Source organism: Halichoerus grypus, chromosome 6, assembly GCF_964656455.1.
Source record: "Halichoerus grypus chromosome 6, mHalGry1.hap1.1, whole genome shotgun sequence".
In the NCBI taxonomy this organism is placed as follows: domain Eukaryota; kingdom Metazoa; phylum Chordata; class Mammalia; order Carnivora; family Phocidae; genus Halichoerus; species Halichoerus grypus.
Genome location: NC_135717.1, coordinates 66,817,781 through 66,835,085, shown reverse-complemented (window position 1 = coordinate 66,835,085; position 17,305 = coordinate 66,817,781). Strand labels below are relative to the sequence as shown.

Below are 17,305 nucleotides of genomic sequence, written 5' to 3'. Positions count from 1 at the left end.
TCTGTGGAGCATTTCACTACTTGCTAGATGGGATGTTGCTGGATTCATAAATTGATTCATAAAACCAGTTAAATCTTCAAACTTATTCGAATTTTTATTCAACAAGGTCTATGGTTAATGGTAGTTTTAAAATTTCAATTTGTGATGATCTGTTGCTACTATATAAAAATACACTTGATTTTCGTATAGTGATTTCATATTCTGGAACACTTATTAATTCTGGTGTCTGCTTTGTAGATCCCAGAGGGTTTCCTATATAGATGATCATATTGTCTTTGTATAAAGATCATTTTGCCTCTTCCTTTCCAAACTCAGTCCCTTTTTTTTCTTTCCTTAATGCACTAGCTGGAACCTCCAGTACAGAATTCTATAGAAGTAGTCTCTTGTTCCCAGTGGTAAAGGGAAAACTTTCAGTTTCTCACTATTAAGTATGATGTTAGCTGTAGCTTTTTCACAGAGGAAATTTATAAGGTTAAAAAAGTTCCCCTCTATGTGATATTGTTGAAAACTTTTATTAGGAATGGATATTGGATAAAAACAGAGAGGGAGACAAATCATAGGAGACTCTTAACAATAGGAAACAAACAGGATTGCTGGAGGGGAGGGGAGTGGGGGGATGAGGTAACTGGGTGATAGGCATTAAGGAGGGCACTTGATGTGATGAGCACGGGTGTTATGTGTAACTGATGAATCACTAATTTCTACCGCGAAATCAATAATACACTATATGTTAACTAACTTGAATTTAAATAAAACCCCAAAAAAGGAATGGCTATTAGATTTTATCAAATGATTACCTATTGAGATAATTGTGTTTTTTTCTTTTTTAGTTTGTTTATGTAGTACATTACATTGATGAGTTTTCAAACATAAACTAACCTTACCTTTCTGGAACAAACCTCATTTGTTCAGGATGTAGTATCCTTTTTATATATTATGGGATCTAACTTGCTAAGATTTTAAGTTTCACATCCATATAAGGTTATTGGTGTGTAGTTTTCTTTAATATCTTTGGTTTTGGTTATCAGAGTGATACTGGCCTTCTAGAATGAGTTGGGAAACTTTTTCTCCTCTGCAATGTCTGGGAGAGTTTGTGCAGGGTTGGTATTATTTCTTTCTTACATGTTTGGTAGTGAAGCCATCAGGGCCTGGAGTGTCCTTTGTAGATAAGTTTTAAACAACAGATTTCAGTGTCTTTGATAGTTAGGGCCATGCGGGTTATCTGTTTCTTCTCGAGGGAGTTTTGGTAGATTGTCTTTATTTTTTTTTTAATTTTGTATTGGGTAAAGTACACATAACCTTTGTTATGTTAACCATTTTATTTTTTAATTTAAGTAATCTCTACCCCCAGTGTGGGGCTCGAACATACAAACCCAAGATCAAGAACCATATGCTCTACCAACTGAGCCAGCCAGGCACCCCGGTAGATTGTCTTTAAAGGAAATTGTCCATTTCATCTAAGTTGTCAAATTTATTGTCATAAACTTGTTCATAGTTATTCTTTCATCTTTTAATGTCCATAGAATATGTAGCTGTTGTTACCTCTCTCATTTCTGGTATTGGTCATTGGTGTTTTATTTTTTCTTGATCCATCTGGATAGAGATCTCTTGATTTTCTCAATTTCCTCAGAGACTTAGCTTTTAGTTTCATTGATTTTTCTGTGTTTTTTTTTTTCTACTTCACTTTGGTATTTATTATTTCTTCTCTTATTTTTACTTTGTGGATTAAATCATGCAGTTTTTGATGTTAAGGTCTCCCACATTCTTGCTGATTTTTTATCAGTTGTTGAGAGAGAGGTTTTGAAGTGTTTCAACTATAATTGTGGATTTGTCTGATTTTTCTTTTCTGTTTTTGTATTTTGCAGCTCTGTATATGCATTTAAGATTGCTATATCTTCTTGATAGATTGATCATTTTATCATTATGTGATGTCCTCTCTCTCCTTGGTAATTTTCCTTTATCTGAAGTCTACTTAATCGGATATTTTTGTAGCCACTCTGGCTTGCTTTTTAACTACTGTTTGCATGTTATATCTTTCCCCTCCTATTACTTTCAAGCTACCTATATTGTTATATTTGAAGTGAGTTTCTGGTAGACAGCATTTAGTTGAGTCATTTTAAAAATAAATTTGTGAAACTATTGATGTGTCTACTGATGTGTTTAGATCATTTACATTTAATTATTGCTATGTTAGGGCTTACACTTGCCAGTTTACTTTGGTTTCTGTTCCTTTTAGTTTTTGTTTTTGTTTTTTTTTTTTCTTCTTGCATTTTACGGATAACTTGAACATTTTTTAGAATTCTACTTTGACTTATCCATAGTGTCTTGAGTGTACCTCTTTGTATAGATTTTGTGTTTGTGTTTGCTGTGGGTATTGTACCATATTATGCATACATAATTAATTATAATCTGCTGTTTGACATTATACCAGTTTGAGTGAAGCATAGGAACCATGTCTCTCCTTCAAACAATAATTGCATATGACTCAATTGTTTGCAACTCCTGATGTGTCACAAAAAGAAAAACTGTCAACATAATCTTCCTTTACAAATATACTATGTGAGAATTTATGTCATTTCTCTTTCAACATAAACTTCTTGCAAAAGCTATAATACTATTACACTGATGAGACTGAAAAAATAAATACAATTTTAGTAATAAAAAAAGAAGCCATATCTCCTTTGAAGTCTCTTTATCCCCTCTTTATTTTTTATAGTCTTTATTTCTTCTCTATATATTGATAACTGTATGAGACAACATTATATTTTGCTTCAACCATCAAACTTAGAAAAGAGAATGAAAGTATTTACCCACACTTTTATTCTTTTCCATTGTTGTTCTTTTCTGCTGTTGCAGGTTTTCTTCTTTTATCATCATGTCTCTTGGCATGGATTTCTTTGTGTTCTTTGGTTAGGGTTTCCTCAGCTTCTTGAATCTTAGATTTATGTCTTTTTCCAAGTTGGAGAAAATTTCAAATCTTGTTAGAATACATTTTTAGACTGACTCTCTCCCTCCTCGCTTTCTGTTATTCTGATGACATGAATTTTGGAATTTTTGTTATGGTCTCACAGATCTTGAGGCTCTATTCATTTTTTTTTCCAATGAATTTCCCCCTCTTTATTCATATTGGGTAATTTCATGGAAGTTCATGGATTCTTCCCCTCTGTCCTCTCCATCATATTATTAGGCCTGTGCCAGTGAGTTTTATTTTGGCTTACAAATTTCAGTTTCAAAATTCCTTTTTGGTTCTTTTTCATATCTTCTATTTACTTGTTGAGACTTTCTAGTTTTTTGTTTCAAGTCTTCGTAATAGCTCACTGAAGCATTTTTATGATGGCTGCTTTAAATTCTTATCAGATTTTTCCAACATCTCTTTCATCTTGGTATAAGCATTATCCTGTGTTGGTATAAGCATTATCCTGTGCATTATCCTTTCTCATTCAAGCTGTGATCTTCGTGGTTCTTGGTAGGATGAGTGATCTTTTATCGTCTGAGACATTTGGGGCATTATGTTGTGAAATTCTAGATTTTATTTAAATCTTTTGTTTTAACAGGCTTTCTTAGGCACTTCACTGGCGGAGTCTGGAGGTCCTGCAAAGTCTGAGTTCTTCACTTAATTTCCATGGACAACTCTGGTGGTGTGGGATGCTTCATTACCATTGGACAGGGGTGGAAATTCAGTTCCCACGAAGCCTCATCTGACACTACCCTGGCTGGCATCACATACAACATTCCATTATTATCCTTTAATGTCTGGAAGATCTTTTGTGATGACCCCTCTTTCATTTCTAATATGGGTCATTTGAGGCTTCTCTCCTTTTATTCTTGATTGGTCTGCAAAGAAGTGATTGATTTTATTTTTTTTAAAGATTTTATTTATTTATTTGACAGAGAGACAGAGAGGGAACACAAGCAGGGGGAATGGGAGAGGGAGAAGCAGGCTCCTCGCTGAGCAGGGAGCCCGATGCGGGGCTCCATCCCAGGACCCCAGGATCATGACCTGAGCCAAAGGCAGATGCTTAACAACTGAGTCACCCAGGTGCCCAAAGTGATTGATTTTATTAAAAGAACAGCTATTTGTTTCATTGATTGTCTTTATTGTTTGGCTGCTTTCCTTTTTATTTTATTTCTGCTCTTAATGATTTTTTTCCTTCTGATTTTTTTGGGTTTAATTTGCTCTCCTTATTTAATCTCTTAATTTGGAAGCTCTTAATTAGGCATTGATTTGAGACCTTTATTTTTTCTACTATAAAGTTTTATTCTGTAAATTTCTTTATAAACACTACATAAATATATCCCATAGATTTTTATATGTTTTCATGCAAATTAATATATCTGAAGATTTTCCAGGTACCTTTCTTTTTCTGATTTCTAGTTTAATTCCATTGTATTAAGAGAAGACCTTTTGTATGATTTTAGTCCTTTTAGCTTTGTGGATGTTTATTTTATGCCCAGACTGTGGTCAATTTTGGTGATTTTTTGTGTGTGTGCATTTGAGAAGAATGTATGTTCTGCTGCTGTTGGGTAGTATGTTCTGTAACTGTCAGTTTTGTCATTTTGGTTGATAGTATTACTCAGGTCTTCAACATTATTAATTTTTGTGATTATTGAGCAAGGAGTTTTGAAGTCTCATAATTGTGGGTTTCTTTTTCTTTTTAGTTACGTTTTTGCTTTATGTATTTTGAAGTTCTGTTATTTGGTGAATACACAATTAGAGTTGTGTTGACTCTTTGTCATTATGTATCTCCCTCTTTAGGTCTGATAATATTTGCTTTGAAGTCCATTTTGTTTGATTTTTAATGTAGCCATTCCTGCATTTTTTGATTGTTGGTTGCATGGAAAGTGGGTTTTTTAATACCACAAATAGTTGGTTTTCCTTTTTCATCCAATCTGATGATTCCTTTTAACTGAAATTTTAAACTCATTTTTATTTAATGTAACTAGTGATAGAATTGAATTTAAATTTACTGTCTTGCTGCGTGTTTCTTATTTGTCCCATTTGTTCTTTGTTCTTTTTTCCTCTTTTTCTGCCCTTTTTGTATTAATTGAGCTTTTAGAAATGATTCTATTTTATTTATGTTGTTTGTCAGTTATACTTCTTAAAAGTTTCATGGTTGTTGCCCTAGGGTGTATAATGTATACCTCTAATTTATCCTGTCCACCTTTAAATACTATCTTACCATTTCACAAATAGTTTAAGAATCTTAACATGGTACACCTTCAATGCCTCTCCCTTCCCTTGGCATTCTAGTCATGCATTTTATTTTTGCATGGTATTAACCCCTCAACACATTGATACTATTTTTTTATTATTATGTTCAACTAGCCACCATATAGTACGTCCTTAGTTTTTGATGTAGTGTTCAATGATTCATTAATTGCATGTAACACCCAGTGCTCATCACAACGCATGCCCTCCTTACTCTTTTTGCATTAGAGAGTCAATTATATTTTAGAATGATCAAAAATAATGCAAAGGGTCTTTTATATTTTTACCATTTCTACAGGTTTTCATTTCTTTATGTAGATGTGGTATGATACTCTTCCTGGTATGATACTCCTTCTGAATTAAGAACTTCATGGACATTTCTCTAGCACAGGCCTTCTGGCAGTGAATTCTCTGCTTTTGTTCATCTGTGAAAGTCTTATTTTGCCTTTATTTTTGAAAGTTTTTTTTTTTTTTGTCTCTGTTTAGAGTTTTGGGTTGACAGGTCTTTGGTTTTATTTTAATACTTTAAGGATGTCATTCTCTTTTCCTTTGGCTTGCATTGTTTCTGGTAAGTCTCTTTTAATTGTTATGTTTCTCCCTCTGTCTGTCATGTGTCTTCTGTCTCTGGCTACCTGCAAGATACTCTCTTTATTCTTGGTTTCAGCAATTTGTACATGATGTGTCCCAGTCAATACAGCATTTGAGTTTAGATTTTTCTGCTGGTGGTGAGAAGTGACTAATTCCAGCCCTGCTGTTGTGTGTGTGTGTGCTGCAGCAGGGGAGGAGGGTGAGCTTTGGAACATCACATTTCTGTCAGACTAGCTCCAACAGAGACCTGAATCCTGAGGTGGCCCTTCTCCAATGTGTGTCACTAAGCAACACAAGTTAGATGCGTCAGTGACCTCCTTTTCTGAAGTTACCACCAGTGTTAATTTTCAGATAGCACCAGATAATTCAGAAGTGATATCATTGTAAAAATTATTCTTCTTGTTTTTTGTACATAAAGGATGTTAGATTCAGTGGAGAATGGAAAAAAAAGGAAGCACTTAAGGAGGCACCTAAGAAGGAAGAAGCAGCCGCCCTTCAAAAAGCTCTTCCTGCTTCAGGCAAGAGTGTGCTGGAGAAGAACCAAATTAATTTTGGGAAGAGTCAAATGACAAAAAGACTAGAGCCAAGTTTAAACTGGAAGGCCACTGTTGATTTCAAAAAGTATGTAGAAATTTGCATGAGGGGTTTTCTGATACATCCTCAATAACCATGTTTACCTAACTTTTTTTTTTTTTTAAGATTTTATTTATTTATTTGACAGAGAGAGACACAGTGAGAGAGGGAACACAAGCAGGGGGAGTGGGAGAGGGAGAAGCAGGCTCCCCACTGAGCAGGGAGCCCGATGTGGGACTCGATCCCAGGACCCTGAGATCATGAGCTGAGCCGAAGGCAGACGCTTAACGACTCAGCCACCCAGGCGCCCCCATGTTTACCTAACTTTTAACATAGGTTTATGTCACATAGAAAAGTACAGAGTAGCTATTGACATCTCCTTCCAAAATAGAGGTTGATCCCTCCTTGCTCCTTCTCATATTCCAGGTAGAAGGATTTGGCATGAATAGGGTTTACATGTGGGCACCAGAGGGGAAGGGAAGAACACAATTCACTCTGTAAGTCAGGGCAAATAAATCACGTGAAAAAGATGATAAAAGACACGGAGAAATCTCATGGGCAATGTAAACATAGTGTAGGGACCTGATTAAGTAAGTGCTAGGGGAATTTAGAATGATTACAATTATGTGAAGTTAATCAGGGAAATCTTGAAACAGACATTTACATTTTTCAATTATGAATTTACCTAACAACTATGTAAGGGAAACCCACAATGTGCCACGGCCCATGCTAAACCTGGGAATAGCTGGAGAACCAAATCCAGGCCCTGCTGCAGTGTTGGGTGGGGAAGAGAAGAAAACAGGCAGCTCTCACCCAGGGCAGTAAGCACCGAGAGTAGAAGGCACAGAGTGAAGGGCCTTGCAGGTGTCAGATGAGGCTGGAACTCGTGTAGTCATTTTCTGTATTAGGAGAACACGTCACTGGGGTGCATGAAAATGATGGGATCTTTGCAGACATTTCTATGTTTAATTTCCTGTTACTCCACATAAATTAATTTTAAAAAGTTAATATATTTTTAGGCACAAAAGCTTACTGAGAGACACCCAAGAGGAAAAACATGGAGGAAGACTTGAAAGGTCAGGACCACCTGTTTCACACAGAAGAGCACAGTTAGTGCGGTATGTGTCTGGCAACGTGAGCCCTTCGTTAAAGCCTGCCCTAGTTCTCATGCAAATGACTGGTGTTCTTACCATTAGATCAGGGTCCTCAGAGACCTCTATTGACAGCTACTAGTTATAAAAATGATAATGTTGAATTTCTTTAAATGTACTTACAAGATATCCTTTTAGTGAAGAGTTCTTTGAAATACAGGGATCTGCGGGAATTAGTTACCTCTCTGTAAACAAATGAATTTAATGCAGATTGCAGTGAGTTGAGTGATAGGAAAACTGGGCTCTTCACTGATCTCTTACTTTTTAACAATCCTATCACAGCAAGGGTAAGTCACCTTCCTGGGCCTCGTTTTACTCATCACTGGTGGCACTGCCAATTCTAAAGAGCTATATGTTATTTCTCATTAAAACAGTCATTAATGGCAAAAATTAACAAGACAGGAAACAACAAATATTGGTGAGGATGTGGAGAAAAGGGAACACTCTTACACTGTTGGCGGGAATGCAAGCTGGTACAGCCACTCTGGAAAACAGTATGGAGGTTCCTCAAGATGTTAAAAATAGAGCTACCCTCCGACCCAGCAATTGCACTACTAGGTATTTACCCAAAGATACAGACGTAGTAAAAAGAAGGGCCATATGCACCCCAATGTTCATAGCAGCAATGTCTGCAATAGCCAAACTGTGGAAGGAGCCAAGATGCCCTTCAACAGATGAATGGATAAAGAAGATGTGGTCCATATATACAACGGAATATTACTCAGCCATCAGAAAGGTTGAATGCCCACTATTTGCATCGACATGGATGGAACTGGAGGGGATTATGCTGAGTGAAATAAGTCAAGCAGAGAAAGACAATTATCATATGCTTTCACTCATACGGGGAACATAAGGAATAGCACGGAGGACCACAGGGGAAGGAAGGGAAAACTGAATGCGAAGAAATCAGAGAGGGAGACAAACCATGAGAGACTCTGGACTCTGGGAACCAAACTGAGGGTTATAGAAGGGAGGGGGGTGGGGGGATGAGGTAACCGGGTGAGGGGTATTAAGGAGAGCAGGTGTGGTGATAAGCACTGGGTGTTATATGCAATGAATCAATCATTGAACACTACATCAAAAACTAATGATATACTATATGCTGAACATAATAATAAAACTGAACATAATAATAAAAAAATAAAAATAAAAAAACAGCCATTAATAGAAGGCTAATAAACTTCTGACCCAGTTTTCCATTTGACAACAATAGTGGTATATTTGAAGGAGGGTCAGCCACTTTTGTTAGTGAGTTTGGGGTGGTGGTGGGAAGAAATGCAGAAATTTCACATTATAAAGTTTGTGCACTCAGAAAAAGAACAAACTTTAAGACACCCTACTACATTTATCCTATTTTGGGGGGTTCAACATAATAAACTATTCAATTTGTTTGACAATTTTTGAAACTTTTTATTTTGAAATAATTACAGATTCACAGAATGCTGCAGAGATAATGCAGAGGAGTCTCATGCCCTTCACGTAGCTTCCCCCAATGGTTATATCTGGCATAATTATCCCACAGCACCAAAACCAGGAGACTGATATTGGTATAATGTGCATGCGTAGGTCCATGTCCCTTTATTCCATGTAGATGTGTGTGCTGACCATGTCAGTCAGGATGCAGAAGGGTTCCATTACCACTGGGAAGTCTCTCCTGCCACCTCTTTACAGTTATGCCCACGCCTCTTCCCCACCATCCTAACTCCTGGCAACCATTAACCTGTTATCCATTTCTATAATTTCATCATTTTGAGACTATCATCTAAATGGAATTATACATTTTTGATATTGGCTTTGTTTTCATCACCAGAATACCCTTGAGATCCATCTGAGTTGTTGCATGTGTTCATAGTGAGTCTCTTTTCCCAAGGAAAACATTTAGTCTTCCACCGTTAAGTATGATGATGGTGTAGGTTTTTATACAAATATTCTTCATCAAGTTGATAAAGGTCCCTTCTGTTCTTAGTTTTCTGAGCATTTTTATTCACATTTGGGTGTTGAATTTTGTCAAAGGCTTGTTCTACATCAATTGTATGATGTCACTTTTCTTTTATAGGCTGTTAGTGTGGTTGATTGATTGATTTTTGAATACCAAGTCAGCCTTGCATCTCTGCAATAACCCTACTTGGTCATAGTGGTCTCATCCTTTTTACATATAGCTGAATTATATATGCTTAATATTATGTTAATAATTTTTGCATCTACAATCTTGAGAGATATTGTATTAGTTTGTGTTTTCATTTGCACTGTCTTTGTCTGGTTTGATATGAGGCTTTGTAAAATGAGTTCGCTCCTCTTTTCTAGAAGAGATCGTATGAAATTTGGTGTTCTTCTGTGTTTGGTAGAATTCTACAATGAAACCATCTGGGCCTGAAGATTTCTGTTTTGAGTTTTTAAATTGTGAATTAAATTCCCTTAATAGTTGTAGTGCTATTCAAATTATGTGTTTCATATTGGACAAGTTGTGATTGTTTGTACTTTAAAGGAATTGTCCATTTTATCTAGATTGTCAAATTTACATATGCACAGTTGTTCATAGTTTTCTCTTATTATCCTTCTGTTGTCTGCAGGATCTGTAGTGATATTCCATGTTTCATTCTTGGTACTGATAATTTGTGTCCTTTCTTTTTGTGCTAGAGTTTTGTCAATTTTATTGATCTTTTCTAGAAGCAGCTTTTTGTTACTGATTTTTCAAATTGTTTTTTGCTTCTCCTTTTATTGATTTCTGCTCTTTAGTAGTTCCTTTCTTGTGTTGGGTTTATTTTATTCTTTTTCTAGTTTCTTTAGATGTAAGTTTAGATTATTGAATTGAGACTTCTCTTTTCTAATGTAAGCATTTAGTGCTATATTGTTTCCTTTCTGCACTGGGTTAGCTGTTACCTGTGTACAAAAGGTTTTGATATGTTGTATTTTCATCTTCATTTCAGTTCAATGTGTTTTGTTTTTTTTTAAAGATTATTTATTTGACAGAGAGAGAGACAGCGAGAGAAGGAACACAAGCAGGGGGAGTGAGAGAGGGAGAAGTAGGCTTCCCGCGGAGTAGGGAGCCCGATGTGGGGCTCGATCCCAGGAGCCTGAGACCATGACCTGAGCTGGAGGCAGATGCCTAACGACTGAGCCACCCAGGCGCCCCAATTGTGGGTTTTTTTTTTTTTTTTTTTTTCCCTTGAGGATCTCTTCTTTGACCCAAGTGCATTTTTTTGTACCCAGGCACTTGGAGATTTTCCTGTTCTGTTTCTGTTACTGATTTTTTAGTTTGATTCCATTATGGACAGTGAGCATACCCTATATAATTTCAATTCTTTTAAATTTGTTGAAGTTTTGTGTGGCAAAACTGTCTTGGTATAGATTCTCTGGGTGCTTACAAGAGTGTATAGCCTGCTGCTGTTGGAGTGTTCTATAAATGTGGATTAAATCATGTTGTTTGGTGGTGTTGATTTCTTCTATAGCCTAGCTTATTTTCAGTCCAGTTGTTCCATAAATTGATGAGAGAGAAGTATTGAAGTATCCAACTATAATTGCAATTTTTCTGTTTCTCCTTTTAGTTCTATTTTTGCTTCATGCATTTTCAGCTCTGTTGTTTGGTGTATACATATTTGGGATTGATATGTCTCCATCATTATGTAATGCTCCTCTATGTCCCTTGTCATTTTCTTATTCATGTCTACTTAATCTGATATTATATAGCCACTTCTGCTTTCTTTTGATTGTTTGCATGGTGGGTTTTTTTTCTCCTTTTCTTTCAAACTAATAATATTATATTATTATATTTGAAATGAGTTCCTTGTAGATAGCATTTGGTTGGTTCCCTTTTTCTTTTTGGTCCATTAAGTTAAACTCTGTCTATTAATTGGTGTATTTAGATCATTTACCTTTAATGTCATTATTATGTTAGGGCTTAAGTTTGTCACTATATATATATATTTTTCTGTTCGTTCTTTCTGTTTTTCATTTTTTGGTTTTCTTTTTCTCCTTCCATTCTCTCAAACCCCCTCTTCCATGAAAGTCTTTTTTAATCTATTCCATTTTGGAGCATGGTAAGAAAATGGGTAATTTTTAACAATTTTTGAGATTCTATGATTCTCTTAATTCTTCTGGATCTTATTTAAATCTTATGTTTTAGCAGGCCTCCTCTCATACCACATGGGTGGGACAAGGTGTGTGCTGCCTCCTCAGGTTAGAGAAGGAATTACAAGTTTTCAAGTAGGCTTTCATTGACACCTGGGGAGGTGGGTGAGGGGCTCCTCATTATTTCTGAGTGGTAATGGAAGTTCAAGCTCTGACTAGGTCTCTGTGGATACCAACCTGTCTGTGAGAGGGAGGGACCCTTTGTTAATTTGTCAGTGGGGGCTGGAGTTGGTGAAAGTCCTGACTCTCCATTAGGCCTCCTCTGACACCCTCCAGCATGGGGATTAGGGAGCTTTGCTGTAGTCTGATAAAGTTAGAACACCAAGCTCTCTGCTTGGCCATTGCTAGCAGAAGTGGAGGTAGGCCACAGTGTTTTCCGTGGTGTTGACTAGAATAGATCATTTGTTGCCTAAAAGTTTTCTGTCTTATTAAGTTGTTCCTTTTCTGGCCCTCTGAGAAGAAAGAGCAGGCTTTTCTTATGTGCTTATTTTCTGTGCTCATTGGTGTTTCCACATCACTGTCTTCTCTAGTACCCAATCTGGGATACATGAGACAAAAAGAAAATCCAAGTAACTCACCATTGTGCTGCTCCTCAAGTCCGCAGATTCCTATATAGTCTTTCTTCTCCTTTCTATCTGTTAGAGCCCTCTCATGTTTGTTTTATATATAATATCCAGACTTTTTATGTACTTATTTGGAAGATTAAAGAAAACACTATCTACTTCCTCTTTCCTGAAATAAATGTTTGGCCTAAAGTGTTTCAATTTTAAGTCAAATTTTAGTGAGTCAGAGAACTCTAGAGTGATAGATGAGGGTAAAGGAGTAATGTATCCAAGCAACAGCCATTATTCTGACAAAAATTAGAACTTCTCTATGTCTCTTCTTGCTTAAGTGGATATAATGATGTGGTAGAGAAGTATTTCTTAAGGTGGAGTTCATAGCTCAAAGAAACATTGAGGTTTGCTTCTTTTTACCTCCTGAATGTATGGTTGCTGTGGGGCAGGACAGGAAGGGAACCTCGTAAGATAGGGAAAGCCATTTAAAGTTATATGTCAACGGATTCCTCAGTGGAGAAAGAGAACAGCTTTCCTTAGGGGTACTGATTTTTTTAACGTGATTTGGGAGTGATTGGGTAAACCCACTGCACCCTGCTCTTAACTCCAGGAGCTTGTTAGGCTAAGGAAAAGTACATTTACAGATTCTCCAGAGAATATAGGTTAATTTAGTATATGTTTCAATCTGGGACCTTTGAGTTAAGTTTACATTGATTCTTAAGTAAGTCTTATCTACCAGATTTTGCTCTGTACCCAACCCAGGTTTCCTGCCATTTGTTGGACAGGAGAATACATTACACTGAAACTCATCATGTAGCTTGCTGACTTGGAACAGGCACTTCAGTTCAGGATTTCAATTTCACTCCACTGTGGCCCAGTCCGCACAACAGCGCCGTCCTGCAGGACTCTCTGTGCCAGAGCACATTTGAGAAATAAAAAAAATCAGAGAATCTTAAAAATTAATAAAACTCAGGGGCGCCTGGGTGGCTCAGTTGGGTCCTGGGATCAAGCCCCGCGTCATCGGGCTCCCTATTTGGTGGGGAATCTGCTTCTCCCTCTGCCCCTCCCCCTGCTTGTGCATGCACTCTCTCTCACTCTCTCAAATACATACAATTTTATAAAAATTAATAAAACTTGAAAGTTACTGCTACTGTGCAATTAGTAGTACCATGCTTTCTCCTACTATGCTTCAGAAGAGAATGAGGAAAGACACTTATAGAAGAGAGCACATGGGGGGTTGGAGGGAAGAGTGGATGGAGAGAAGGAGAAAGTGAGAATGAATTAGATATGGTCATGAAAGCTTGAGTGAACTTACTGGTGTCCATGACCTTAATGTTGAGTTGGAAGCTTCTAGAACAGTAAGGAACAAAGTGTACTCCCTTTCATAAAAGAGACACACTTCCTCTGGGCATTTGCAGCACTGCCCAATTGAACTTTCCCTGAGAACAGAAATGGTTTTGATTTGATCCGTCTGGTATAGTAGCCACCAGCCACATGTGAGTATTGAGTGCTTGAAATGTGGCTAGTTGACTGAGAAACTGAATTTTTAATTGTATTCCATTTCAATTCAATAAATTAAATAAATATAAACACAATTCAATAAATAAAGTAAATATAAACATAAATAACCTGCAGGTTATTTAACCACTATGACTGATGGCTGCCTTTTTGTATAGCACACCCATAGGACATATACTTAATGCCCTTGTTCATTTCTTACTATTTTCCTTATTATTATTGCATGCAAAGCAATAATAATGAACTGTACCTGGTATAGAGACAGGGGTTTATTCATCTCCTCACTTAGGTCTTAACAAAGATCTTCTAGAACTCAGAAGGTGTTGGTATCTTATTCCTTGCTTATGTTCATATTGCTGAAATATTAATGATTATAACCACATCCATATTGTAGCATTAATATATTTATTATATGTGGTGGTTGTTATTGTTCTTAGTAAGAGTGCTGAGAAGATTGAGGAAATTATTAGTGGGAGCTCCTCAGAGAGTGAGGAAGATGAAGAACCACCCGATCATCGTCAGGAGGCAAATGTAGATTTGCCATCGGAATATTGGCAAATTCAGAAGCTGGTGAAATATTTAAAGGTAAGACAGACCTTTTGTATTGTGTTTACAATGATGATTTTGATTCCTCTCCCAAAAATGTATATTAGGCTTCCAGGTTTATTATATGTTTCTTTCAAATAAGGGTAGTAAAAACCCCTGTTATTATTTAAGTGTGCATGGGGGAAGGTCTTATTACCCTGAGGAGAGCAAGGTTAGTCCTCATGGACCGGCCAGGCTGCCTGGTACCAGCCCTGTCCCCTGGGCCACAGTAGCCAGCAGATATTATGACTTGCCACCATTTTACAACTTGCAGTATGGTGTGGCGGCAAGAGCTTGGAATTTTTTGAAGTTGGACTACAGCCAAATTCTAGGCTGTGTCACTTACTAGCAGTATGGCTGTTGGTTATGGTTTTGAGCCTTATTTTTCTTAACCTATGGAATAAAGTTAATACCTGTCCTATAGGATTACTTTAGGGTTGGAAAAACATATTTGAGAGATGTGGCATAGTGTTTGGTACATTGTAGGTGCTTAAAATATGTATCAGTCCCATTTTATTACTCTCAACAGTAGCATGTGTGAAAACATGTTACATAACAATGGCCTATATAATGTATTTAAGACTTGAATGGGGGCAGGGCGAGGGAAATGATTTGCCAAAACCCAGATTAATACTAATGGATAACTGATATTGATAATGTCTAGGTAGGCCAGGTCTAAAGCTGTAGTTGAGAAGTACTTGTAAAATTAATGGTTTTACTTAGCTCATAGTTTCCTCCAGCTTTTCTACGTCTTAGATCAAAGGAACCAAGGGCATTTGGCAGTGGCTTTGCATATGTAAAGATATTTATGTGACTCCTGAATTACTTAAGGGTACTTTTCTGATGCCTTTGAGATCCTTCAAAGCTGACAGGTAAAATAGTTTATATGCACATTTTTGTGAATTCAACAAACATCCTCTGCATGGACACAGACTTACAGCTGAAAAAGTTCCTTTTGCAAGAAAAATATGCCCCCTTTTTGAGCATGGCCCCAGCTGCAATTCCCTGCATCTCTCAGAAAAAAATTCTATGTTTTCCTGAATTCTGAATCCCAAGAAAAATTAGTCAAGAAATTGGGAAATTGGGAAAAAGTATTCTAATTCCCCATTGCGACATAGATTTCAATGGCCAAACCAGAATCTGGGCAAGCAAATAAAATATTTTCATTGTTAAAACAGGATAGGAGCTTCGATGAAGCAAATCCCACCTTGGCTATGCTTTTGAAAGCCTCTTAACAATTTGACCCATGTCAGTACAAAACAAAAGAAATTTTTTGTGTGTGTTTGGAATATTTGTCATGAAACAAAAATCAAGACCATTAGGATGGTTAATGCTTTGTTTTAAAATTTCATCTTATAAGAATAATATGTTATAAATAATAAATATTTTTATATCATCTTTCAATTTTAAAATGGCTTCGACTTGGCATTTGTTTTGTGGTAATGTTGCCTTCTTTTAGTGCTCTCAAATATCAGGTGGAGATCATTTTACATGTTACTGCAATTGATATGTTTGAGGTTGTTTTTTTTAATAGAAAACCTCTGAAATTTTTAGCATCTCTATCACAAAAAAAAATGATTTACTGTTTATTATTATGGAAAATGTTCACTATAATGGTCATCATTATTACCTAAAACATACAAATAAAATTTGGGAAAAAACATGGAATAACTTATTTCAAGAATTCCTGAGAATCTGGGGGAATTTTGATTTCTTTCTTTTTTTTTTTTTTAAAGATTTTATTTTATTTATTTGACAGAGAGAGAGAGAGAGACAGCTAGAGAGGGAACACAAGCAGGCGGAGTGGGAGAGGGAGAAGCAGGCTCCTGGCCGAGCAGGGAGCCCCATGCGGGGCTCGATCCCAGGACCCTGGGATCATGACCTGAGCCGAAGGCAGACGCTTAACGACTGAGCCACCCAGGCGCCCCGGAATTTTGATTTCTTATTTGGGGATCTTGACTATTCATATCCGTCAGGAATTTGGAAACCCTCGCTGAAGCACCAGCTGGAGTTCAGGCCCCGTGGTCAGGCACACCCCCTCGGCAGGTGTCTTTGCATACAAACCATGAGATCAACACAGTGGCCCAGCCCAGCACGCATAGCACCAGTGTCCAGACTCAGGAGACCTTCCCGTTGGTACCCCTGCTACTTTATTGGAATGTGGCTCTTCCCATGATCTCTCCTCTTCTCATGTCATTCTGGGGGGGGAATGGCATCAGAGAACTTTGCCACCCAGCACTTCAACAGCTTGAGCCAGATGGACGCTGCAGCTCAGACATAACCTTTTGGAAGAAGATTGTAAGAGCCCTGGGGTTTATCCAAAGAATTCTGGTCTCTTTATTTCATTAGTCAAAGGAAATAGAGTCAACGGGGAAGAAGCATGAGGCAGACTAACAGAGCAGTTAGAAGCATGATCTTCCATGTCGGAAAGACTCTGGTTGAGTCCGTGGTCTGGCCACTTACTGGCTCAGTAGCCTTGAGGTAGTTGGCTGACCTCTCAGAGCTTCAGTTTTCTCATCGGTCAAGGTGGCAAAAACAAAAGTTCTCGTGTTTTAAGGATTATTATGAATTTCAAATAAAATTCAACACATGTAAAGTGCTTTGCAGAAAGTACTCAGGACTTGTTAGCAATAATAATGACTTCTATTACTTTTACTACATATATTACATATTACAATAATAATGACTGTCTATTACTATAGACAACATGGGGCGTGGAGTCTTCTTGACTTGCACAGCTGGCCCTCAATTTTTGCTTAAATTTTCTAGCAACCAATAAAAGGAGGGAAATGCAGTGAGTTAATACAGTGAGGGAAAGGCTCTTACCATTATAAGGTAAAAATAGCCCAGTTGCGAATGTGTGTAACTGATCCTGGGACTGAGAGCAGAAAGAATTTTCTCCCTGAGGACTTATGAAGCAGACAGTGAGTGTGGTAGTGAATGACATCCTTAATAATATCCTCCCAGTGAACATGGCAATGAGAGTTTCTCATAATAGC

The 17,305-nt window shown here is 37.1% G+C and overlaps 1 protein-coding gene across 6 annotated transcripts in view; it reads left to right on the top strand.

The window, feature by feature from the left end:
• ODAD2 (outer dynein arm docking complex subunit 2) overlaps positions 1-17,305 on the top strand; it is a 185,866-nt gene that overhangs the window by 22,578 nt on the left and 145,983 nt on the right. For 5 of the 6 annotated variants that reach the window (XM_036088828.2, XM_036088829.2, XM_036088825.2 and 2 more), the window contains 3 exons: positions 6,216-6,418; positions 7,390-7,488; positions 14,159-14,306. In XM_036088828.2, the coding sequence (XP_035944721.1) occupies positions 6,216-6,418; positions 7,390-7,488; positions 14,159-14,306 (450 nt within the window). The remainder of the gene's footprint in view (positions 1-6,215; positions 6,419-7,389; positions 7,489-14,158; positions 14,307-17,305) is intronic. The other variant, XM_036088826.2, reaches the window with a different exon arrangement.